This window comes from Oreochromis aureus, linkage group 7 (genome assembly GCF_013358895.1).
Source record: "Oreochromis aureus strain Israel breed Guangdong linkage group 7, ZZ_aureus, whole genome shotgun sequence".
NCBI lineage: Eukaryota > Metazoa > Chordata > Actinopteri > Cichliformes > Cichlidae > Oreochromis > Oreochromis aureus.
The window spans coordinates 35,153,699-35,180,495 of record NC_052948.1 but is presented as its reverse complement, the minus strand read 5'-3'; the positions used below and the strand labels follow the sequence as shown (position 1 = coordinate 35,180,495).

General features: G+C 39.4%; 2 protein-coding genes across 2 annotated transcripts in view; both read left to right on the top strand.

Annotated features, from left to right (window-relative positions):
* The first annotated feature begins 1,188 nt into the window (after window positions 1-1,188).
* Window positions 1,189-7,464, top strand: LOC116319646 (glutamine synthetase-like). Its single transcript, XM_031739046.2, has 7 exons — window positions 1,189-1,316; window positions 1,841-2,015; window positions 2,770-2,931; window positions 3,013-3,159; window positions 3,828-3,955; window positions 6,119-6,318; window positions 6,862-7,464. Exons 2-7 carry the CDS (start codon window positions 1,847-1,849, stop codon window positions 7,166-7,168), a joined length of 1,113 nt encoding a protein of 370 aa, XP_031594906.1. The 5' UTR covers window positions 1,189-1,316; window positions 1,841-1,846; the 3' UTR covers window positions 7,169-7,464.
* Window positions 7,465-11,841: 4,377 nt separating this feature from the next.
* Window positions 11,842-26,797, top strand: part of arrdc1b (arrestin domain containing 1b) — a 44,545-nt gene continuing 29,589 nt past the window's right edge. The window contains exon 1 of the mRNA XM_031739009.2: window positions 11,842-12,056. Coding sequence (XP_031594869.1) covers window positions 11,939-12,056 — 118 coding nt within the window. The 5' untranslated portion in view covers window positions 11,842-11,938. The remainder of the gene's footprint in view (window positions 12,057-26,797) is intronic.

The following is a 26,797-nucleotide window of genomic DNA, read 5'->3' as shown; positions in this document are numbered from 1 at the left end:
AAGGAAACGACTGGCTGTACATGTGGCTCTCATCTTCAATCTGTGATGCTGATGAGTTTACCTGGTTTGTTTGATTCGTGTTGGCTGCAGTTTGCTTCATGATCAGTCTTAAAAACAAGAATTTCTGGTAGTGTATGTTGTGCCACCCTTGTCACCCTGCAGGGCAGTCAGGTAGGCGATGTGAATACTCAAGTTTGTTAACTTGACAACAAGGCGATGGAGGAATTCATACCATAGGTGCAGCTACTAAAAATCTCACAAGAGTTCTAATCTCAGTAACCTCAACCTCAAGATTAAGGTCAATTTCTGAAAATTAGGATTTTCATATTTATACCACAGGTGCATCGACTGGTGTCCACCAGTATTTTGTTTTCTAAAATGCGGTTTGTATTTCAGTTACAACTACAACTACAGTGGTCTTCTCTATACCAGAAAGAATATCAGAGGAATAAGTTGCTGTAGTCATCAAATATCAGAGACAAGTCCTACTTTTTCAGACCCAATATCAAGTAAAGTAAACGTTGTCTTACAATAATGCCAACTGAGCAATTTGCTTGCTTGTGGCTGGTGGGCCCTACGATCTGTTTTCTTATTTATGCTCTTGGCCTCTTCTGCATCCACATCTCACACACTTAAATACATCCTCAATGGATCCCATGTGACTAATTCGTTTCCTGTTAGAGTTGCTGAATTTCTGCCCCCCTGCCTGATCTCAGAACAGCCAACCTGATGGAAACTGAAGCCAGCAGCAGCTTCTGGTCTCTAATTGTGTTCAGTGAGCTGCAAGACCCTCAGCTCAGCAAACAGCAGTCAGTCACTATCAGCAGATGGCCTTTCATCAGGTGGGTGTTTGTTACTGTTTCCCGTGGGAGATTGTGATTCCCTGAGCTATACCTGTGCACTGTTTTCGTTTGGCTGGATAGGGGCACATATTTGGATCTTATAGGTCAGCGCTTTGTACATGAGGTGTTTACAGTATAAATGTAATATGTTTACCATTTGGTTTGTTTCTCCATAGAAGAGAAGCAGGAATACTGTCAAAGATTGTACTGAAGGCGCTTACAGTCGTGCAGGATTTGTTGTGGACTGATCAAAACATCATAGTGTATGTGTTTTTTTTCTTGTATGTGTTTGCTGCTTACATGGACAACCCCACACAAAGTATTTAAATGCCATATTACGTCAGGAACACGTACAGGTGTCGTGAGCAGCCTAGCTTGCGTTCTGGCTAAATACCACAAACAGGTTTAGGCACCTCATTCTCAGACCTGACTCGGAAGCTAGGCACTTCTTCACCTGAAGCCGACTGTAAAAGAGTAAGTTCAAATAATTCTTTGTTTTTGTTTGTTTAATTTGCTTCATTTAAATCTGAGAATGATATGCCACTGTTTTCCAGTTATTAAGATATGAGAACTAAAAAAGGGAAGAGCTAGATCTTATTTTTTTCTTTATCTTCATGTTTAAAGTTGCCCTGTTACCATCTGAAAGTATAACGATGGAACATCTTTTATCACAAATAGTTACTAAAAACTTTGTTAAAACATTTTTCATTAAAAGTTACGTTCTTAAGATAAGAATGTAATAAAACATCAATAAACGAATGTAATTAAAATCATAAAAATAACCCTAACCCTAGATGTGGAAAATTAATCTTGTGAGACTTGCAGCTACCAGTGGCATAAATGAAGTAATGCCACTGGTTTATTTTAATAACTTTGAAAAAACCTTATAGTTGTAGGTTTGTTATGGGAAGAAAAAAAACACAACATGGAAATTAAAGGTGACATAAAGTCATAAACATGTAATCTGTTATTATAATTATCCGCTTTTCTAATTAAAGGTGAAAATGGCATCAGTGTCATCCAGCTCTCTTCTCAACAAAGCTGTGCGGCAGCAGTACATGAGCCTGCCTCAAGGACAGAAATGCCAGGTCACCTACATCTGGATTGATGGCACCGGAGAGGCACTTCGGAACAAGACGAGAACTCTAGACACAGAACCAAAAAGCATAGAAGGTGAATGGCATCTTGTAATGAGCTCTAGCCTTTAGGGGTAAGAGGCAGTTAGTCTAAAACGTGATGTTTAATTAGCTTTATAGTCAAAGATAACTTTTCTACCCTTTCATTTTGTTATTACAACCTGAGAGTTGAGGGTTATTACAAACCCATGAGGCTTTGATGGACATGTTTATTGAGACTCTGAATGTCTACAAGACTGTGAGTCAGCTGCTTTCAAAAAGTTATGTGTTTTTATTGTAATGCTTGTACTGATTTTGCTAACCTTTGCACCTGGCACATGCCCCTTCATACAATATTAATTAAAAAGACTGAAATTAACACTGAAACTTAAAAGAACTATATGAAAACTAAACATTTTCAAATAAAAAACTAAACTGAAACACAGAAATCCACAATGGAAACTCACTGAAATCTAACTGATTTATTATTAAATAGAATATTCCAGGTGTGTCTAAGCCTGGGAAGTGCGCTCGCTGTCTTTTCTTTATTTCTGTTCGCTACTAGAGAACTTTGGCACATTTTACTGTAATTGGGCTTTTTTTTGTTTGTCTTTTTTTCCCCATTGTCCTCTTACCTTTATTTGTGTCTACTTTTAGTAACAGGGTCAGATCTCAACATGCAGATAGTATGAATGGGAATTTTTCCTGACATCTCTATTAACATAGTTGTCAAGTTCATCAGGTTTCACTGTAAAAAACAATGTGAACACTGACGTCTAATCAGAGGAATAATAAGAAGTATCTATTTTTAGAAATACCTGAGTGGAACTTTGATGGCTCAAGCACCTACCAGGCCGAAGGCTCCAACAGTGACATGTACCTCATCCCGGTCCGCATGTTCAGGGATCCATTCAACCTTGACCCCAATAAACTGGTTCTCTGTGAGGTCCTGAAGTACAACCGTTTACCTGCTGGTACATTTTTTTCAGTCCATGCTTTTTTCCCTTAACATTGCCTAAGATCACAATAATAGACTGTTCTGACTTTTATTTTAGAAACTAACCACAGAGCGAGCTGCAACGAAGTGATGGAGAAGGTCAAACAGCACCATATGTGGTTCGGTATGGAACAGGAGTACACACTTCTGGGAATAGATGGACATCCATTTAGCTGGCCTCCAAATGGATTCCCAGCACCCCAAGGTAACTGAGCCGTCATTTTTCACTCTTTTTTTATACAAATACAGCAGTGACAAGCCAATTGCCAGCTTATGGTAAATCCTTGTGCTATTATCTGGGTCACGGGGAGTCTGGAGTGAAGCAATATCCCACAAAATGATACACATTTACATTTAAAGTAAGAAAAGCAGAGGTAATGACAGAATTTCTCCAAAACAAAACAGACACCTTCTAAGAATGACAGGGTATGAAATCAGACAAAAGGAACAAAACCAAAAGTAGACTAGCACAGATGATACGTTTCTAAACCTTAACAAAGGCTTTCACATTCTTAAGGAGCTTGGAAATCCAGTCACAGTCTCTGAGCAACACACTTCTCTTTCCCACACGTTATCATTATTTTCGTTATCATTAGTTTTCTTGCCTATATTTCAGCAAAAGCACTGACAAGTTAGAAACACAGGGTTGACAATGGTCAGTGCTATACAAAGGATTTCTGTAAAGTTAGAAAAGAAGTAGACAAATCTTTTCTCCAACACTTTATATGTAAATGTTTGTAATCATTGTCTGAAAAATGAGCATCACAAATGCACTTTTCATAGGCTGGGAACCTAAATGTTTCGTACAGTTTACATACAGTGTATCTTGATATTATGTTTTTTCATTTGTGTTATCATGTGTTTGCCTTTAAGGTCCTTACTACTGTGGCGTGGGGGCCAATAGTGCTTATGGAAGGGACATTGTGGAGTGCCACTACAAGGCCTGCCTCTATGCTGGGGTCAAAATCTACGGTACTAATGCTGAAGTTATGCCATCTCAGGTAAGTGAAAGTACTACTCTAATACATGGTAGTAGCGCTTTATAATAACCATCTCTAATAAAATTAATGTAATATTTACTAATCACTGGTTACAATGTATTTTGTGTTTCTTTATGCCATTAGCTTTTCTACAATGTTAAGCTTTAGTTTGTAATAAATCTTTTATCACTGCACAGTGAGCCTTTTAGTTATAGGGCATCACAGAGTTATTTTATTCAGAAAAACATGAAATAATTAAAAACTATTCTGTTCTTCTAGTTCTGCTTTGGATTTCTGCCAGTTGGATTTTTAGTTTCTTGTTTCTTTTTTTATAACACCCACAAAAGGTAGCATCCCATTTCTTTTGTTCCCATCGCATTTTTCTTTTTGCATCAATGATATGAGTTTTGTGACATTGTGTGTTATCTCAGTGGACACAGCCATTGGTAGATGGGTACACCTCCCCAACATACCACGCATGTTATGCGTGGTATGTTGGGGAGGTGTGATGCCACACAATAAAGAAAACAAACTCGACATAGAACCATATTTCTGAAACTTAACCAACTAGTTTAAAACAGAAAATAAACAGATAGTAAAAGAGAAAGTAACAAAAGGCAAAACAGCACAACCTCCCTACTTAAATGCAACTTAAATCAAGTACTTTAAAGTCAGCTACAACTTTATTTACAATTTATTAGCAGTCCAAATAAAGTGGATTTTTTTTTTTTTTTTTTTTTTTTTCTATTAACCTGTCCCGTTTGGTTCTTTTGCCATCAGAATTATTGTCTAAAGGCGAAGAAAGATGCCCAACGGATTTACTTTACCAAATGGACCGTCCCAGCCTTGCCGTAATGGTCCATTTGATTCGCCTTTTATTGTTTATTTTATTTTCACTTGCTGAATACGGGACAGACTTGACTGGTGGAAAGAAAGGGAAAGAAAGAAAAAAAAAAAAAAAAAAAAAAACCTGAGAAGAGGGACGGGGAAAAGGGCAAAAACAAAACCAACAGAATAAGCAGACAAAAATACATATATCGATCACCTGGATCACCTGTTGAGAAAGAAAAAAAGAAAGCAAGCAGAAGAAAACGAGAGTAATAAACAAGATCACAATGATATATGGGAATATGACAGTAAATACTAAATATTAAACATTATTGTGCAGCACGTGAGATCGACAGCGCACAGTGTGCTTTGAGGTAGGAGCCAAAAAGGGTGTAGTTTGTGTGTGTGACCACCCGTGTGTACACCTGTGAGCATGAACGCGCTTGTTTTTAAAAGGTTCCTTCATGTAATGATCTGCTAGAGGGTGTGGGGGGGCCACTGCCCCGTCCTCCAGGGCATGAAGCAGGTATGGAGGAGATCAAAACTCCAGACATCCAGAGGCCCCCAGAACACAAGAGACCAAGGAAGACCAACAGAGGGGCAGCAGCTTATGCTATACCAGAAAGAGCTGAGGAGAGTCCCAGATGAGGGGTCACTCAGCAGCCGCGAGCAGAAGCCAGGGGTTGCAGTGACGTGCCCGTGAGCTCCGCCGGCAGCCAGCTGTGCCTGAGTGACCGAGCCCCGGGCCGAGAGGCCAAGGGCACCCCATCCCCAAAGTGGCCCGAGCGAGCCCCAGGCTCCATGCCCAAATAAAGTGGATTTAATGACCATATACAAACCTTAGTTGTAACTTTACAATTAATTCAGGTAACGTTAATTCAATACAACACGATGACTAAATATTGTTATATATTACAAACATATGACATATTTATAAGACAAGCTATTTATCCCAGAACTTGGGAAAATACTCTGTTACAGTAGCCAAAACATTAAAAACAACCTACCTAAAAAATATAAAAACAATATTACAAAACAAAATTCTTCAGAGAAAAATGAAAAATGAGCTCAATAACACAGAAAACTGTGATGAACTCAAAAAACTGAAATATAATACACAGGTAAATATGAAATATAAATATAATTCACAAGTGATTTCCAAGCAAATACTGGGCCATTAGCAAATGTTACTCATTATAGTTTCTTTGTTTTCTAACAGTCAAAAAACTATCAAATTGCAGTTAACTAAACTTATCATTTATTAACAGTGGTTATTATAAACGGTTATTCTCAAACATGTTTTCACCTCAAACATTTCCCTCTTTTCTCTGCATCTTTCTTTTTCTCTGGCTTCAGTGGGAGTTCCAGGTGGGCCCCTGTGAGGGCATCGAGATGGGGGACCATTTGTGGGTCGCACGTTTCCTTTTGCATCGTGTCTGTGAAGATTTCGGGGTTGTAGCAACGCTGGACCCCAAACCGATGAAGGGCAACTGGAACGGGGCTGGTTGCCACACAAATGTCAGCACCGAGGAGATGAGGGAAGAAGGAGGACTGCAGTAAGTAAACCCAGACTTTCAAAAGATACACATGCAAAAGCACTTCATTGTACTACACAAAGGCGTACCAGTAGCACATTTGAAAAGCTTAAAAACAGCTTGAATTTTCTTATTATTTTTTTTATTTTAAGTATTTCTTTAAATTAAATAAAATGCAGCACTATTTCCCCTCACCAGATACTTTATTGGATACTCTATGTATGCAATAAATTTGACTCAAGAAACAGGAAGAAATGATGTGTTTTTTTAAGTGACTGACTGCTAGTAACAAGACATTGTTTTAAAATAACAAGTAACAAGTAGTGAATATAATAAAGCTTTTGAAATGTTGATTTTGTATTCACAAATTGCTTCTGGTGCCCTATAATTCTTGGCATTTCATGAGGCAGTCATGATTGTCTTAATCTTTACTAATCATGCTTAAACAACTGTTCACTGATGCTCAACATACTGCCTGATGAATTATCTTCTAAAACAGAGTAATAAGAGGAAACCTTAGTAAAAAACAAACAAACAAAAAAACACATGTTTCTTTGATGGCAGGTACATTGAGAAGGCTATCGATAAGCTGGGGAAAAAGCACCCTGAGCACATTTGTGTGTACGACCCTCGTGGAGGCAAGGACAACATGAGGCGTCTCACAGGTCTCCACGAAACCTCCAGCATCCACGACTTCTCTGCCGGAGTGGCCAACCGAGGTGCCAGCATCCGCATCCCGCGGCAGGTGGGGCAAGAGAAGAAAGGGTACTTTGAGGACCGCCGTCCCGCAGCAAACTGTGACCCGTATGCAGTGACGAAGGCCATCGCCATAACCTGCCTATTGGAAGAAGAAGAAAAAGGAGCCAAGTAGTAGAAAAGTGCTGCCTTTTTTAAAATTATATAATTTGTATAACATAGATAATATATATAAAATGTATAAAGCAACACAGACCTGTCTGTGAGTTAACTTGAACTGGAGTAAAAGGATTCAAAACAAGATGAAGATGAAGAAGCCTGGAAATAGATGTATGGTTTTCCTCTGAGCCTCTATACTGCTGCAAACTATTAATGCTCACTATGCTCCCTAAACTATTAATAACTGTTACTTTAAACTTGTGCTCCATCTGTAACTGCTGAGGAAGTGAAATAAAGATAATGGTGCTACAATTGCCTTCTTATCTCTTTATGTCAGAAAGTCTCCATATACTTCACTTGTCATTGGTACGATTGTTGCAGAAATGTCCTTGCATATTAGTGAATTTGTTGTTAGCATTCTTGCTGAGTGCCTAAACCTCAGCTGGCATCTTCTGTATCATCCAGTCTGGCTCTTATCCACAGTTTTGCCTCCAGTGGAGCAGGCTGGCTGTAATGCCACTTTACCCACTTACTGCCAGAGATACCACTCCCTCATCCTGATAGCATACCTATGTCAAGTATCAATGTGATGCAGCTGCCATGGGCTCACATGGGATCTCCAAGCTTGCCCTATCTTGATTTCTCTCTACTTAAGGTGGCTTGGGGCAACCATCTTGGTAACCATACAAATCTGAAATAGCAGTTCCTCCTTCCAAACACTTACAAACTAGCCAAAGCACTTTCTGCCATCCTGATCTCTCCACAAATAAGTGGTATGGGACCCAGAAGCCTTTGACAGTTTTGCTCGATGTGTTGTGTTATGTGGTTTTCATGTAGATAAGCTACTGAGAAAGGAACCAGTTGCTATAAAGATGGGTTTTGTTGAGCACAACCTCAGCCATTCCACTGACAAGTGGAACTGACAAAGCATATACACTGCCTGGCTGCATGTGAAATCACAGGCCAAGCATATCTCCAGTGGGGCAGCTGACATGTTTCAGGATCTGACCAAGCAAGTTAACAAAGGCAAAAAGATGCAGGGACACTCTTCCTCTGTTTACTACAACAGCCAATGAAGCACTTCCACTTCCCCACCAAAGTAAACACTAAATAAAACCTTACTGCCAGTACTGTCAGATTTTGTTTTATGAAAATTGAAGATAAAGACTGCAACCCCAGAGCCTGGGCCTAAACATTACTGATACACTGTGGGATCATCTCAACAGAAAATGAAACATAATGCAGCCATCATACAACAAACAGCTTTAGAAAGTGCTTCAAGAAGCCCAGAGAACTATTCCTGAAGTCTGCTTTAGGAGATTACAAGAAATCTTGCCTAAGAGAGTTGTATTTCCATTTATGTTTGCATTTGATTCAATAAATCGCTGCTCCTATCTCCAATTTTCCCAGCAAAATATAAAGGAATGAGGGATGCTTCAAGACCTTTGCGCAGCACTATACTTAAGGCAATAAGTCTGATCTTACTTAAGTAGAAGTGTATAAATCAACCATTTGCTTTTATTTTGTTATTGCATTTATAAGATAACTGTGTGTTAGCAGAATCACAGAAAAAATATTAATCTTAAAGTAAAAAATAAATAAATAAACCAGATGTTGAAGCTTTTTGCATTTGTCCACCAGATGGAGCTATTGGAGTAATTTTAATAACCTGCATCTTATTCAGAAAAACAAAAGCTGTAATTTACCCAGTCAGACGCACCAAACAAGAGTTCAACGTGTCACGCAGACTCGTTAGCTGGCTCTTTATAAAGGGATAAGAGGGGTGCGGATTTTAAAATATTTCAGGATTTAACCACAAAACAGGGGGAAACACGATCTTTGCAGGCACATGGTGAGTGTGTTCTGACGTTACACCCACATGGATCCACCTCAGCTGATGCTGGGCGTACCAAACATATGGTGTTAACATCCTATCATGTTACTTACAGACATGCAATCGCCTCATTTGCGGCCTGGCACCGTCAAAATGATTCACAACCCAAGCTGTTTTTGCAACGTGAGTAAACAAACAAGACGAAACTGAGAGCAAGAAGAAGAAACAGTGAGATTCTTTGGACTATATTAGATGCCACCACATAACAGATTTCCATGGATACAGGCAGTAACTTGGCAACTATGGTGGTTTGTTTGTTGTCATGGAAACACTTTTCTTTTACTGAGCATGAAACCATCCTGTGTATATGGAGGATTAAAACAGCCAAATTTAAAAATATAAATAAATAAATAAGTGAATAACTCAGCAAATAATTTAATTTAGAGAATATGTATATTTCTTGAGGCATTTGAGGCATGATTCTGGCATTAAATCACCAACTAGCAACAAGTTCAACTTAATTTTCATTCTTAAACGTGTAAATGTAAGGTCAGGTTAGGTAACAGGCTTGATATAGCTGCGACAGACCTATCACAAGACTCACACAGAGAGACAAACAACCACACACTCTCACATCCACACTTCTGACCAATTTAAGTTCACCAATTGACCCAACAAGCATGACTGTAGAGGAAGAGGAACGATATTTTTTCTGTTGTGGTAAATGCAACACATTAAGGCTCTTAAAAAAGCTCAGTGTGTATACAGTACAGACGGTCTCATCTGTGAGCCTTTTATACACAAACGCAATCAAAACATTTACATCTACAGCTCTAATCACATCACTAAAGCTACACAAATGAGACAGGAAGTATAGTCGGGGATGGGAAGTACCGTCTCAGTGAGAGGAAGTATACACTGAAACAGAAAGTGTGTGAGCAGTGGGGAGGGTTTTAAGGTGAATTCATGCAAATTCTCCTGTTGGGTTTTGTGCGTTTCAACTTTGTCAGAGGGAAAGAAACCAAATCAAAATTATGCAAATTTTGAGGAGTGTGTTGTCAGTGAATTATTTTGTTCAAATTGGATGATTTGTTTTTCTTGGGTGAAAGACTTTCCAGAAACCTCTTATTTTTTCACATGTAGCTTTATCTTCTTGTTGCGTATGCCCGAAAGACTATTCACTCATACTACCGCAGCACACTGATTCAAGCAGGAAGCATATAATAAGAGGGCCCCAGCAGCTTTCTTTTGTGTTGTGGTGTACTTCAGTACATGCAAAGTTGAGGAATGCAGCTCTTCTTTGGAAATTCCTCAGACACTGTGATGCAACCTCCTTTCTGGAAAGTACCATACAGTCAAACATTAAAGTGAACTCACAGTTATATGATGGATTTTTTTTAGAGTTGAACAAGATTACAGACATTTACAGCTTTCTTTCTTTCTTCCATAGAGGTATTCTAGGAATTATGTCTAGAAGATGCTTTACACAACAACAACAACACTAGAAGAAATTTGCAATTTTTAAACCACTTTAGTAATGAAGGTGCACATTTACCCAAGTAACTAACAGACATCCAGTCAGAAATAATAAGTAAATGCACGACTTACTTACTATTAAGGTAATAAAGACCCATAGCATTTTATCTATGTCCTTGCAAGTGGTGTTAAATCCCTAAAGGGCTATTCAGGGAGACAACAAAACAAAACAAAGAAAAAAAAACAGATTTATAATGTTTTGTTTGCAACATTTCCTCAGATTTTTCACCTACAAAATACTGTTTACAATGATGATACTATACTTTTATTCATTGTGGAAGTGTCAAGATTTAAAGAGAAAACACAAATCTACACTAAATCATCCTTTACCCACAATAAACGATATTTCTTTTAATTCTGTCACTAATTAACCAAAGCCAATATACTGATGCTTTAACACATTTTCAATTAGTAGACCTTAAATAAATAAATAATGAGTTTGGGAACATAAATTGGGTGGATATGGGTGAACACAGATATAAATAAGTAAACTTTAAAATAATTAAAAATGAAAATGTAGTAAAAAAGCAGATAGATTAGGGGGTTAATACCAGTGCTACATTTAACTGGGAATGATAACTCAAACAAAGACAGTGTTGGATATTCAATGGGAACTATCATGCCTCACCCAACTATCATGCCTGTGATGAATATGAATACTTGTGGCTGTTTTGTGACATCCATTTATTCTCACCATTCTTGCCCTTGTGAATGACAAGCACAACCATACTAATTAATACTATTCAAAAACAAAAAATACAACTTTGAGGCAAGAAAACCAGAGGAGAAACTACCTGGATGATCTGTGTCCAAGAATATTTGACCCAAAAAAGTGTTTTAAAATCCCCCAAAAGGCACCAACAGCGCATACATGGTCAAGAGGTCCAGCTCAGTGACGCGAGATAGTGGAGGTGGCCTAGCAGACACATCAACCTGCTCCAGTGACCTGATTCATGAGTTATAAATGAATTTGCTCACTGTACAATTCTTAGCAGGGGGCAATAGTCAATACACAGTGCTGAAAACATGCTTTGTAATGCTGTAAAGTTGGGCATTTTTACATGGGTGTCTATGGAAATTGACTCACATTTGTAGCCTCTAGTGGCCAGTAAAGGAACTGCAGTTAATGACACTTTACAGCCCTGAAAGTTCCTGCTTTGTTCTCTATAGTTGATATTATAAATAAATAAAAATATAATAAGTATGGTCATTTACAACAATAAACAACAAACAATCATCTTCTCTTAAACCACACATGAGCGCATCTGTTACCAAAGGTCAACGTGACGTCACAGGCGTGCGAGTGAGGAAGGTGGGGAGGAGGAGGAGGAGGAGGGAGCTCGCGGCAGCAGGTGAGAGCTCTGCATCAGAGATACGCAGAGCTGAGGAAGTAGCGGAGTAGAGAGGAGCAGAGCCATGGGAAAGCTGCAGGAATTTGATATTACTTTTACCAACAACAAGGTGGTTTACGGTCCGGGGGAGTCTATAAGCGGGAAGGTGAAGATACGAACCACCGAGTCGCTGCAATTCAAAGGTAAGCTGTCCGTCAGCGAAACCCAGAAGACACGGAGAGGAGCGTTTCTTCCTCCCAGCGTGCCTCTCTCAGTCTGGCTCAGCGAGGCGCGCATGGAGGCTCGGTGTACATAAACTTTTCCTCGGTGCTGTTGGACGTGGGGGAGAGCGGAGCACCGCGCAGCCTTGGCTTTCTTTCTCGCTCGTTCAGCGCACCACACTGTGCGGTCGTGTCGGACATGTATTGGGGATTTTGTGCCGCTGCTCTGGGAGTGGACCGAGCGTTTCCCACATGACACCAGCAGCCACCGCTGCTTTTGTTGTCTGTGCCAGCTCAGCTGTTTGGTACTCTCTTCGGGCCGTTTAAAGCACACATCCTGCTTGCTGCAACATGTTGCTTCCTTGTATTGTTTTCTTTCTGAAGAACCCTCGAAAATGACAGAAATACCCCCTACCTCCCCCCTTCCCCCCAAAAAAGGCAGAACATCAGGTGTTAGTCATCTGGGAGCATTTCCAGTATACAAGCGTTAAATAGAAAAGATTTGGAAGTGTTTATTAATTTAGACAAACTTGACAAACTGTTAATAATGGGAATAAAGTGGGCTAAGTGGGAAGCAGCTCCTGGACTTTCCATGGAAAGACACAAAGAATCCATTGTGTGTAAAGAGATCCTCGAGGGTAATCTTCCCCGATAAGGAAGGGCAGTCATCATCTTGACTGAAAGCTCTTTTTACAGTGGGTGTCCCTGCACAGCGGTATGTTAATTGACAGGGACAGTAAATAAAGGTGAGACTCTGGGAGTATGTCCCCTTGCGTCTTGTATTTTACAAAGTTTAAATAGCCTGCAGTGCAGTTTATCCACTGATCTACGCTGGTTTGGTGTGCGGAGCCTCGCGTGTCTGCAGGCTAGAACTCGGAAACTCACACCAAAACAATCCAGGAGGGCAAATAGCACTACAGGCCGAACATTTGAATTGCAAATAGCAAAAATTCATAAGTTTATCCAGTGCTGTGGTCAGTATCATAATCTCGATTATTCATTAACTCCACAAACATAATGCAGCTGCTGAACCTAAATATTATTCAAATTAATATTATCTGTAAAAGATGGAGAGAGATGGAGGAAGTGAGGAAACCATGGTTTTCTGGCAGGGAGTTGAGCCTTGGTGAGGTGGCCTGTTTTTTCTTTTTCTTTTTTTAAATTTTCACTGGAAATTCTGTCTAGCAAGGGTAACCTGATCTCCCCTCACCATGGGGCGCCTTTAGGTGCAAAGAGTTCATCGGACCCGGTTTCCTTTGCACAGCATCCACGAGGACAGCACAGGAAAGGCAAAAGTGCACCGCGTATGAGATCCTAGACAAATCCAGTGAAATGAAATTGAGATCAATTTAAATTCTTGTAAAGTTATTTGGCCACATTTCCGGCATGTTGTGCACCTTCTTCTTCTTCTTCTTTTGGCTGCTCCACCTGCCTCCATCTCACCCTACTCCTTGCATCCTCTGTCACACTATCCCTCTGCATGTCTTCCTTCACTACATCCCTGCAGCTTCTCTGTGGTCTTTCCCTTTTCTTCCTGCCTGGCAGCTCCATATTCATCATCCTTTGTCCAGCATATTCACTATTACTCCTCCCCACATGTCTACGCCATCCCAGTTTTACCTCTGCTCAGCCTGAGCAGCCCCTCTGATGTAGTCATTTCTAATCCTTTCCCTTCTGCTCACTCCCAGTGAAAATCTTAGCATCTTCAACTGCCACCTCCAGGTCAGCCTCCTGTCTTTCTGTTCATTCCACAGTCACCCCAACACCTGACATAGTGAGATTAATTTGCCATAATGCACAGGATGACCTCAAGCAGATGGGTTTGCAGCAGAGGTCAAAAGCTCCCGCTGAGCTCTGTTACACTGTAAGGTGTCACAGCAGCAGCTCGTCTCTATCTGACACCGGCTGTCGTTCTCCTGCTCTGCTGGCTGGATGTAGGCTGTCCTTGAAGCATGCAGACAGTTGGAGAGTTTCTCCGAGGCAAGCAAAAAGTTCAATAAGAGTCCTCGGTGCTAAGAAGAGCATGCAGACAGGTGTTTGATGTGGTGGTCTGTCAATCCGGTTTCATCTCCCTGTAGTTTTCTTAGCAAAGTGCGAGACCACAGTGTGCTTTCGGTTATCTGCACTCAGAAAAATTAATTTACATTTTCCAACATCTTCATTTTCATTTTTTTCACAGCAAAATTAAAAAATGTGTACGTTCTGCTGTGACCAGATGAAGTTTAAACATCTGTTTGTAGCATGGGATGTTTCAGGAGCTTTTTTTTATCTGTAAACACTAAGAATTACTTAAGTCCCTTAAACTGGCTCCTCCACTGATCTCTTAGCAAAAGTACTCCAGCTGAGAAGACTCTCTTCTCCATCTTGGGCTTTCAGCGAGCCCTGCTAATGTACTGTAAATGCTGAGTCTGCGTTATGTGTCCAGTGACATCATGCCCTCTCGATAGAACCTGCTGATGATTGCATCAGTCAGATGACTTGAATTAAGCTGAAGCGTGTGGTTTGTTTGGGGGTGACAATTTCCTGTTTTTGGTATCGTTCCCGAGGAGAGAATAAAACTGAGCCATTTGGCTTCATTACTGTAAATCTTGTGTCGTCTGGTCGCTCAGATTCTGTTCTCTGTTTAATCCATTATCTGCACTTATCTGATTAAGGATGTCTGATGTGGATGATAGTTTTCCCCATTTCCACATGCTTTACATGTAATTGCAGTAATGGTACAGATTAAGATTGGGTTTACTCCTGGGGCCTTCTGACAGTTTCACCCAAATAAAAATATACACAAGGACCCAAACAAGAAAACAGCAAACCTTTTTTACTTGAAAAGTTTTTATCCTCGTTGCCAAACTAAGCAAATGAGTCAAATATTTGGCCTCTGTTGTTTGTGTACTAATGTGGCAGTTGAGAACACTATGATATTGCTTCTCTTCAGTCATCTCTTGATTTTCTATTCACTTCAATGTTCATGACAGCTGCTGTTTCCTGCCTCAAACATCAACAACGCCCATTCAAGGAAGAATCCTTCCTGAGAAATTTTGCACTAGAAAAACAGCAGGCTTGTTTGTCAGAGCTGGATTATGTGGCCTGTATTTATGCTGTGTGCATTATATCAGTAAAGGTTTGATTTTATGTTTTCTGGGCCAATAAACTGCTCATACTATCCATTACATACATCCAGTAGATGCTGGCACTGTATGACCCTTGTGAACCCTTTGTAAGACTTTAATTGAAATTGCACTGTGAATCTGGTGTGTACTGTTACCAAGCAGTGATGTGAAATAACACTGAGGGGTAATAATAGACAAATACAAGCTTTCTAGAGTGCTGGATATCGCTGAGGCCAAATTCTTAGCCTCACTCAATTATTGATGATGGAAACCATTAGACAGTGTTTCTATTGATTAGGATGCTCAGATAGATAGTTGTAATAGCAGAATCCTGAATGTGTAGATGGAAATGCATGAAATAGCCGCTTGTACACATTATTTACACATAATGTTGAACTTAACACTCCTGCCCAGTTGAAACCTACCTATTGAATTTGAAAGGGTATGAAGCTACCACATGAATGTATTTGAGTTTTGCAGATAAAGGAAATAGGAGATAGAATTTGTCATACTGCTTTCATACTGATTTTTATTTCACTAAAATTTAGCTTTGATCCTTTTTTAGTTGTTAATGTTTATTTAAAAACGGTTGGGTCTAATGCATTAAGGAACACGATGGCATCACGACCAAAATTATTGTGACTGTGTGCAGTGAACTTGAGGTCTCATCGTGGTTATTTTGAAGTCCCTGTTTATTTTGAAAACAGGGACTCACGGTCAGCTGCCATCTTCAAAATGACTTTGCTGCTTTAAGACAGCATTAAAACTGAGTCAGTGGGTCAACAGTTTGCAGTTGAATGTGGTCAAGTTGGCAAATACATACAATCTACTGCGAGAAATCAGCAAAAATCAGAAGTCTGTTACTGTCTACATACACAGAAATTTGCCTTAACAACATCAGAGTCCGTCTAGAACCTCAAAGATTTGAAACAGAAATTAAGCAACCTTGGTTCATACAGGGATATGACCAAAGTTCAACCAGGTGGCAGCCAGAGGAGTTGAGTCCCCTATTGCAAAGAGACACATCACAGATTGATTGCAACATGCTGTGATGTATTGTGATGAATGAGACTACATTTTCTTGCAGACTTTCACCAATCTGCCCGACTGTGACTGCAGTTAGTTCGAGTCAGACCGCGATTGTTTTGAGGCTCCCATCTCAGAAGTTGAGGGTGTTGTATGCTCAACCCTTGGGTGACCACCTCCAGCTGCTGAAGTGGAACATGCTAGAGAAAGTTTAAAACCACCGACCTACATCCCCAACAATCATGTTATGATGATGATTGCAGACATTTAAGTGAAATGCCACAGTGATCACGCAGGGCATAGATTCCCTCTTTGTGTATTAGCCACTGGAAGAGTGATGGCAGCTCAAAGCCAGCAACCTCCACTACTTTTGTCATGTACCTCTGAAAGGAGACTGGAAAAGAGACCTTTATCTTTAGACCATCATGTCATGTTGGCCCAAGCTGTGAGACATGTTTGGGCTTTTAGGATAGGTTGAAAGGCCAGTGCTGCTTTTCATTATCTCCCCATTACTGGAAGACCTGGGAACAGGATGGTGTTAGTCCATATTGTTCTGATGGGAAAATACCTACAGCTGTCAGGTCTCATTTCCTTCCCAGGCTAATTCCAAGGTCACTGTTTTTTGGACAGGATTGACCTTGGCTTCTGTAAAGCAGGGCCTGGGATATTAAAGGAAAGGAACAGTCTTTGTGGTTTGAAGTAAAGCCTGGATTCTGAATGACCGGATCTCATTTTATAAAGCCTGTTGAAAATTGTCCAGTTACTTTTTTAGCTAAGTATTTACAACAGCACATGTTCACAATTGCTGGTGCGATTGTTGTATGATTTTTTTTTTTTTTTAAATTATTATTTATTTATTTATAAATAAATAATAAAGACCTGGTTGAATAAATAATCTTGTATTTCAAACTAAAGTACGCTGTATATTCTGTTGTTGAGTCTGAGAACAGAGTAAGTTATAGATCTTGGCAGCATGGTTTATGAAATGTTGCTGTATTTCATAGCTTGCATGTACATCTTATCTCATGTGGGACTCAATCAAACACTGGAAAATGTAAAATTGCATGACAGCAAGAATGAACAGAAACTGTGAATCAGGAAGTTAGTCATTTCACAGAAGTCATCGTATCTTGTATTGGACTACAAAAAAGAGCAATCAGATGTAAAATTGTGTCGTTCTTTTGTTTCTCAGATGACATTAGTGGATGTTAGCTTAGCTTCCAACAAAGCAGGAGAGCAAACATTCACTGTAACCCAACCATCATCTGCGGTAATACAAACCACTGGCTTTATGTAAACAAAGCACGCCACATGGACGGCCCACAAGAACACACACAAGCACACTGTTTTATCCTGTTTGTAAGAACTGTGGTTTTGTTGAGCACATGGTGACCTTTTTTTTTTGTTTGTTTGTTTGCAATTTCTGCTGCTTTTTTGCACAGCCAGCAAATGTTCCACCCCCTCTTATTACTCCTTCACTCATTCGATCTCACACTTAGATGATTAATTCTGCTTTTTTTTTTCTGGCATTGCTTTCAGTTTTACAGCCATGTTTTTTCCATCCTGGGCGTGTCTTCACTTGTACGTAGAGCATCAAACCGTTTGGCTGTGAATTTATTAAGAAAATTAAGGGAAAGAAAAGCCACGGGGCGTGAAGGAGTCACTGAGTCTTCAGTGAGTTTTTGATTTCGGTGAAAGATCAGGTGACGCAGGTAAACTCTTATATCTTAAACTCCATGCAATAAAAGGCACTATGAATTTTTCACTATATAAATTTTTATACATTTTGTAGTGTTTAGTTAGCGGCAAAGCTTTTCTCATTTCTGTAATTTGGGTTTCCTCCTCTCCTCCTGCCTGTGACCCAGAAGTCAGTCTCAGTATATCTGTTTCAATTCCAAAAATGCATCAGACTACAGTGACTCCATCAGGCTCCATCAAGAAAACAAAGCGGTAATTACCATGATTCCTCAGCAGTCTGCATAATAACACCAGTCTACCTGCACCTGTGTGAGTGACTCAGTCTGGTTTACTGGATTGGAAGAGAAGCAGCAGCAGAAGAAAGGTGAAAGCTTTTAGCGAGCATCTTTCTTTAGCCGTCTCCGAAAAATGAAAGGGCTGAATGAAATTCAGAGTGAGTCTGTAACCCTAACCATGCTGGCACTTGATTAGTTATGATTTTATGTGCAATTTTAATGCAGTTAATTTATTATTTTTAAATATGACGGCTATCGTCAGCGCTGGTACATAATGACACCAGTGACTTGGCCTGAATCTTCTGACTTGACTCATGTTGATGCCTCTACTGTAAGAGAACCATCTGAAAAGGTATTATTGTTTCTCAGGACGTGTGGATATGCTAGAATCTGAACCAGAATAGTTGTTTTTGCAAATTATGGAATTTTTTTGTTGGTTTGTTTGTTTTCTTTTGTTGCCCCTCCATATTAGGCTGGCACCAACACTTGAGATTTTTAGATCATTTTTAAAAACACACCTTTTTTCCAAGGCATTTTAGGAGTAGTACCAGAGTTCGCTTGTAGCCAGTAATATTTATTTTATTGTTATTTAACTTTCTTTGTCTGTTTAATGTATAGTTTTTAGCTTTTATGACAAGTTTTTACTGGAAAGTACTTTGGTCAACCATGTTGTTTTTAAAGTGCTCAATAAATAAAGTTGGATTGGATTCATTTGTTGCAGGGGTTGCACGTTTTCTCGAGTTCAAGCCAAGTGTTGAGGATGACAGATTGCTCGTTGTTTCCAGTAGTTTTCTTCTTAGTCAGTTACTTATTTAATTAAAAAAATTGAAGCAGGTTTTCTCTAGAGTTCTTTGTGTTGCTGGACAGCTGTAACATTTCCACATACTTTATGACTTTTATCTCTGAAGAACAGCAGGGTTGCTAATACATCAGACGGTAACTTTGGTTTCTTTTTTTCTGAAGTGAAGAATGTGACACATGATCACTCAGAGAATGACTCATGACTCAGAGTGATTCCGCTCTCTGCTGCCCTTCAGTGTGAGCCGGTGGCATTGAGACACTTCATCAGCCAAACTACTGTGCCCATAGAAATAGAGCTCCAAGTTGGGGGTCTTGGCACCAGCTGCTCCCTTTGCCCTCAGACTTAGCTGTGGTAATTATAACATATTTTGACCTCCATAACCAGCATGCAGTCTAGCCCCACAGCTGTGTCATACCCACTGATAAGCATCAAACCCACCCCTGATCACTTCCCTTCTTCCCCTATTTAAAGAACTACCCCACTTCCTGTGCTGTGCAGATAGAAACGATGTTGAAAACAGCAGAAGCAAAGTGGAAAATAATGTTAGTTGGTGCAGGATAGCAAAGAAGCTAAAGCTAGAGTAGTTATTAGCAGGTAGGTAAGAAGTTGATTGTTAGTTTTAGCAGTCTGTAGTTGGCAGTAAGATCTCATGTGATGTGACTGTAAAGGTCTGCATGGATTTTATGCTGCATTTACTCTGTGAGTCACTGTCATGTGTCTCTTTCCAGACCACATTAAACAGTTGTTTCTAACAACAGCAGGCAGTTTCTTTAAATGAAAGCAGAACATACATATTTTTCTATACTAAATTTGCTTATTTGCAAGATGTGGATTAATCTGGTGCAAGAAACCAAAAGGTTTGAGAGCAAATTTTCACTTAATGAGGTTAACCTCAATAATATACCCGCTCTCAACCCGTCGCATTGTAGGTGAAAGTTGGTCGCTAGTGGACAAGTCTTTGTTTGTGTGGTTCACCACCTGACATATTTGAAACCGGGTCAAATGTAATCTGGAGGTATCCTTTGTTTCCACTGGTAGCCACTTCATCTTTAAGATGAGATTGCAACATATTTACCTTGTGTCACTAATGGTCATTTGTAACCGTCATCACTAAATGTTTAATTGACATTAGATTAGATCAATTTTATTCATCCAAAAAGTTGGGAAATCCGTGGTTGTGATTACATCATAAATGATCTGCCACCATATCAGTGGTTTAAAACAAGAGAACAAGTCATGAGAAGTCCTGTAAAACTGAAGTGCAGGGATTTATCAAAAACCTGTTATTGTATTAGTAGAAACTTAGCCACAGAATTACATCTTTCTCAGTACCCAATTTTATATCAATGAATACGAGGTGGATGTAGCTCCTCTATTGTGGATGCTGAAGAATCCTTATGCAAGATACTGACCTCTGTGTGAACAATGGGTTAAAAAAGCTTGGGCATGAAAAAAATAAAGCGCTTATATGAATGTGTGTGTGAATAATGTCTGTGGTAAGAGTGCTTTAAGTGCTCAAATAGAGTAAAAAAAAAAAAAAAAAAGTGGTATATAGGTAGCTGTCCAAGATGATCATCCTATGAACTTAAACATGAACTCCTTTACATTTAATGTAATATTTAATATTAATTTAACATCAACTTATTTAATTCCTTTATTATAGGTTTGTCTTTAAACACTGACATGTTGGCACATCATTTATTTAAAACCTTATATTTTGTTGACAAGACACAAAATGAAATGAAACATGAACTGTTAGGATGGTTGATGAGTCTACTAATGTTTCTGTGGCATTATGTTAGCACAAGCATTTAATGTAAGTTACAAACATTTTACCCTGTGGAACAAAGTTTTTGCTCTGCTATTTGTAGTTTTTCCTGTCTTTATTGCCGTCCTACTTCTTCTACAGTATGTAAGAATAAACTAGCATATTTGTCGCAGTATGCCGCCCCCTTCCTTTCTGGAAGAATTACTCCCTCTGTACACTGCCTACAGCACTGAAGAAAAACAAGTATTGTTGATTTTTCAGAATTTAGATGTCGAATGATACCTTAAGTATCCCCTCTGGTAACATCTCTGCATGGCACTGCATGACAGTCATGGTTGACAAACGGACAGATCAGCAGAGACGCTTGTGGTTTGTTAGTCAGGTTTTTCCATTTAATTGACAGCATTTTTCATGATGATGCCAGAATTTTGGATGAATAGTTGTAACAATAATTAGGAAATGATTAGCTAATTATCCGTGTGCTTGTTTTGCATATGGAAATTAGCCATGTTGCCGCGTGTAAATATTATTCAGGTAACGAGTTCGCTGGAAATGCTGTAAGGTGTAATTATTACCACGTCTTTGGTAAATATTTTTCACCCCGTTGCTTTTCCATTGCTTTCTTCACATCAGGACATTCAATACTTGAACAGAGATGTTCTGCTTTCCTTCATTTAAAAAAAAAAATTGTGCACTTTCACATATCTATAAAAAGCTATGGTTGATAGGCATTTATAGAATTTATAGGGGTGTGAGAAAAAGTGTGCATGGCAGGATGGTTTGTAGCTCAAATGCATTTCTTCTTCTTCTTTCTTGTCAGTGTTTAACCACACCCAAGTGATATAACACAAGCCTTACCCAGCTCTGTATTAGCTTTCAGTAATAGTAGGTGTTAGGCTTTCCCTGAAAAATGTTAGAAACAACCGAAAACCTCTGAATGGGACCACTGAGAAAGCTTATTACATGCCTCTGTTGTGTCTGCAAATAAAGTAACTATAGCAGCAGCTCCAGCAGCTCAAACACACCCACAGCTGTCAGCTGACTTTGTGTGATTAACTCCAATGGTCCCTTAAGAGGTGTTGAACAGGGTCCGAAGGTCACTCCTGGTGTTGGTTGATACTAAATGACTAATCACGCCATCAAAGGTAATGCTTCAAGTTTGGGGCCGAGTCAATATTTGTGTAAAGAGAGGGTTCTCAAGCTTTTTCTTGCACGCTCTGTTTCAGAAACTTAAACAAATTCTTATCTCACTGTCATTAAAAAAAACAAGCAACTTTGGGTTTGAATTATGGTTTTAAGGTCGATGTAATCGCGACCCATGCCACAGAACCACTGCCCTAAACCAAGCACCTGGATTAAAAACACAGTGCAGGTCAACTTTAATTAAAACCCTCTGTAATAACTACAGATGTGTGATGACGTGTTGAATCTCTTAAGTTTAGTCTGCAGCCAGATGATGAAGTTAGAAAAATGTCATTTCATTTCATTAAACAACTAAAATATCCTGATCTTAAAGTGTTGTTTTTAGTTTCAAGATAAACCTTGATTCAAGACAAAACTGTGAGACAGTCTTTGCATCTGGAGCCATGCTGTAAAATGAGATCCGGTCAACTGAGGACATCGCTGATTGTCATGTGGGAATAGCGGATGGTTAGATGTAGCTCCCTGCTGACACAGATACCATCTAAAGTCATCCTAAGCTGGTAGAGAGGCAGTGTTTGCACATTTAAATCCCACAGAAAACCTCATACAGCTGTCAACACAATGAAATAAAAGTGATTATTTCATTTTTGCCAGATGCCATTCGGAGATAATCCAGCTGCCAGTTGTGCAAGTATCTTAAACGTTTTTGTTGCTCTGGAAACCAAAACACAAGAGAGTGTCTGTTAAGGTTGTGATAGATGGAAAGTTTGTGGGTAACCTGAGGACGAGGATTGCAGAGCAGAGATTACAGGTTTTCTAGTTTCGTGATGTAACTTTTTCAGGGATAAGCCTCTTACATGTGCATGCAAACATATGCAGGGATTGGCGTGTTGAGGAAACTCAAACGCATGCACACACACAGACATCATAACTGCGGTAAACAGAACAAATTTGACACGGACAGCAATACCTTTCCCATTACATAGGTGAGTGAAAACTCCCTGATAAAGGTGTAATCAGATGCTGTGATGACAGACTGTACATTGCTTTGATCTTAGTCTCACTGGAGCAGCCCTGCAACATTTTTGCCCGGTCTTGCAGCTCTGTTTTGCTGCGGGGGATTCCCTTACAGTTGGGAGTAAGAGCTTGTAAGATCAGGTGGCTCTATTTGACATCTCTCACCGAAAGGCATTAGAAAGGAGACGACGGAAAAGTGAGAGGGACTAATTGTTTGGAGCGTTTAAAGATTTAATGACAGTACAACTGTAGCATCAGATTACTGGGTTGCACTGCGGTTAAGAGGCTGTGACTTCTGGGGTTTGTCAAGAAAATGGAAAGATTTTAACAAAAAGCTTTAGAGGTTTTCAGGCATATGTCAAGAATATTTTTTTCTCACGCCTTTTAATATCTAGTACAGCAAAGAGGTAGAGTAATGAGCACTACTGCAAACACCTGATCAACAAACTAAATTGTGAATTGTGAATTAGGGTGATCTGTTCCCATCCACCTCCGGTTTGTTTTAGAGAGAGAACTGAAACAAACTGCCTGCCTAGACTCTCACCATCTTTTCTTCTAGCAGTGATACCTGCATTGTGCACAAGTGTGTCTTAAGTTGCACTTAATCAATTTTTATCGTCACTTGCTAATTATTCTGCATATTTAGATGAATAGAAAATATAAATAAAGGAATAAATTATTTTGTCTGAATGAGCTAAGCAGCTGTATAAAAGTAACAAGAAAGAAATACAAGCACAAATCCAAAAAAGTTGGGATGCTGTGTAAAATACAAATAAAAATGGAAAGTAATAATCTACAAATACTATAAATCTGTATTTTATTCAAACATTTAAACATATTAATGTTTAAACTGAGAAAATGTGTCATGTTAAGAAAAATATTAGGGGTTTTTTTGTTTGTTGGCAGCAACACATCTTTTAAAAAACTGTGACAGGTTAATGTTTACCACATCTTCTTTTCTTTTAACAACCGCATATAAACATCTGGGAACTGAGGAGACCAGCTGCTGGACTGAGAAAGAACTGTTGACCCATTTTTGTCTGATATTATCCGGGTTCTAGCTGCTCAACAGCCCTGGGTCGTCTTTGTTGTATTTATCATTTTATGATTTGGCAAATATTTTAAATTGATGTAAATCGGTTCACCTCATCTACGATGAAGACAAGTTGTTGTAATAGATGTAGTGTGCGTGGTTTAGCATTGTCTTACTAAAATAAGCAAGGTGTTTTTAGTCCCACTTACTTTTCCAATCTTTTGTTGCTCTGTCTCAGCTTGTTTGAGACGCGTTGCTGCCATCGAATTCAAAACGAGGTAAAATTTTTCATGAAGAAATATGATGTCACAGTTTAAACATTTGAGTTATAGTTTGGGTTAGTGTGTGTGCGTGCGTGCATGCTTAACCAGTAAAATTGTGATCTTGTGGCCCACGGCCCAGTGAGGCCCATGCTTTAAAGTGCACTCATTTCAATTAAAGGGCTTTGAAAGAGTCCTGTATTGTTATTTTTGATCACTACCTCCCTGAGTTGGAGGAGTGGGTAATTTAAACGCTTGCTGCCTTTCCTTTGCCTCCTTTCTTTGACTCCCTCTCTGGAGGGAGTTACACTCTGCAGGCTTATCTGGCACTGTGTTTGTGCACTGTTATGCACAACGCACATCATGCTGATTAATGGCTACTTGATAAATCTATGTGTATAGTTTTAAATGGCTCTGAAATACACACAAAATACTTGTACAATATTTAACTTTTGGCTGTTCTGACTTTTAGACTAGTCAGCAAGTAAGATGATCTGCCAGAAACATCCATAGTCAAATCTAGTCTTCAAATTAGGTTGAGAACAGTGTTTTCCTCTTTTAAAAATTGGATGGTTTGAAACATCGTACTGTAGCATTATGTTAAATGGTGGACTCTTGTCACATAGGCACTGCCTGGGGAGTTTCCAAGCCTTTATACTTGTGCTGGAATGTACAGTATAGGTGAGAAATTAGAATTTTTATAGAGTATGTAGGAAGTATTGACCAATTCCTGCAAATCAAACGGCCTTTTGTAGTCTTACTCAAACTCCTGACCCACTTCAGGATAAAACAGTTGTTTATTCAAGGTCTGAGAGGCTGAGGGTTCTCTCGGTCTGCTTTGTCCTTGATCATTTCTGGACCTAAACTAGCTCACTGAGGCTTCTCTGTGCTTTTGTATGTCAGGTGAAACCAGACTCTCTGTTATCAGTGTAAATATGAAACTACCTTTATCCGCCCACTTCACTGCATGCCTTCCCACTAACCCTCAAGCTGAGAAGTTTTCCCATGCACTGACGCAGTAGACGGCATGCTGTGACTTAATGATCTTATCCCATTTCCTGGAGAGGTTCAACATTTGTTACTCAGCTGCCTTTTCCTAGTCTGTGTTGCATATTTATTCGTAATCTACCAAGAAGGTTGACCGGGAAATAATGCCACTCCTTGTTTGGGAAACCTACTGGTAGAGGAAACAACATCATTGCTTAGCTGGTTAGAAATTCCCCTGAAGGGCAAAATTATCTGAGAGGATGGAAAAGAAAAGCTGGAGCGTCATCGGTGATTTGTGGTTCTAAAGAAACAAAAGATGTGAGAAAGCACTTGAATGTGATCTTTATCTGGAATAGATTCAACGGGTTCCTTTGTCCATGCTTCATGTCTCCATGTGTGGTTGGGCCTGGTAGTTTTTTGACTATTATTGCCAGCAGACAGACAAACTGCACTGAAAACATTTACAAACAAGTTGAAAACAGCAGCGACCGAAAGTACTAATTTCTGATTGGGTGGTATATATCTGAGCATATAGAAGTACTTTATTGTGAAACCTATGCACCTCATCTCATAGGCGTCATCAGGGTAATCATGAACAAGGTAATCTTATCATTACAACATGTCTTCTGAAAAGAAAAAAAAAGAAGCTTCACGTCATGCATTTTCTAAGTCATCAGTCAACAGGTGAGGCGGTGCAGAAAGCAGATGTTCCTTGGATGTCGTCATTGCTTACATTCAGAGACAGAATGATGCTGGTGTGGCGAGAATGTGTCTCAGAGGCATACAAATCGTAGAAGCAGAGGACAGCTTGAAATAACTCTGAAGCCTACAAGCTAAAATTAATGTCCATCATCAGGTCCCTGAATCAGCCCCTAAATCAGAGATTTGGATGGTAGCAGCCTAAAATATTGCTTTTCTTCACTTCTGTACCACATACTAAGGGCTTTTTTAGACCTATAGTCATTCATTCAGTTGATAAATTTGCAAACTTGTAGCTTTTTCACACAGTTTGAATTTGTTTTCAAACAGAGAAAAATCAAAGCAAACAAAAATGCGTCACTGCACACCAGAATGTTCATTCTGCTGATTGGCCAGACGTGTCTGGGGTGGAAGCTATAAAAATAAGTGGAGGAAGAAGGTGCTCTGTTCTGGAGTCTTGGAGAAAACTGATAATTTAAGTTCATTTCATGGCTAGTCGCTGGCCAGTACAGACCTTTGAACACCTGTAGTACCTCCTTGCTTTGAGAATACAAAGCATTTGTGGCTGTGGGACGTTTTTTTTTTTTAGCTTAAACTTTTAACGTACACCTGGTAGATGGTTCGGAAACTAACCACTCTGGAGTTTATTTGGAACCATACCGAGACAGCAACAGCTGCCAGTAGTTTAGTAGTTTATTTTCAGAGTACAGTAAAGTGTTGCTTTTCAGGGTATACTGAATGTGAACTTGCAAAAGGAAATTGGTTTGGTTTTGTGGGGGAAATACAGCTTTGTCTTCACTGATATCACATTATCAACCTTCTTGTTGAGAAAAAAAAGAGGCTGCTTGGGCTGTATCTTGTAATACTTGTAAATGAAAGCCCTGAACTTTTCAGACCTGCACAACCAG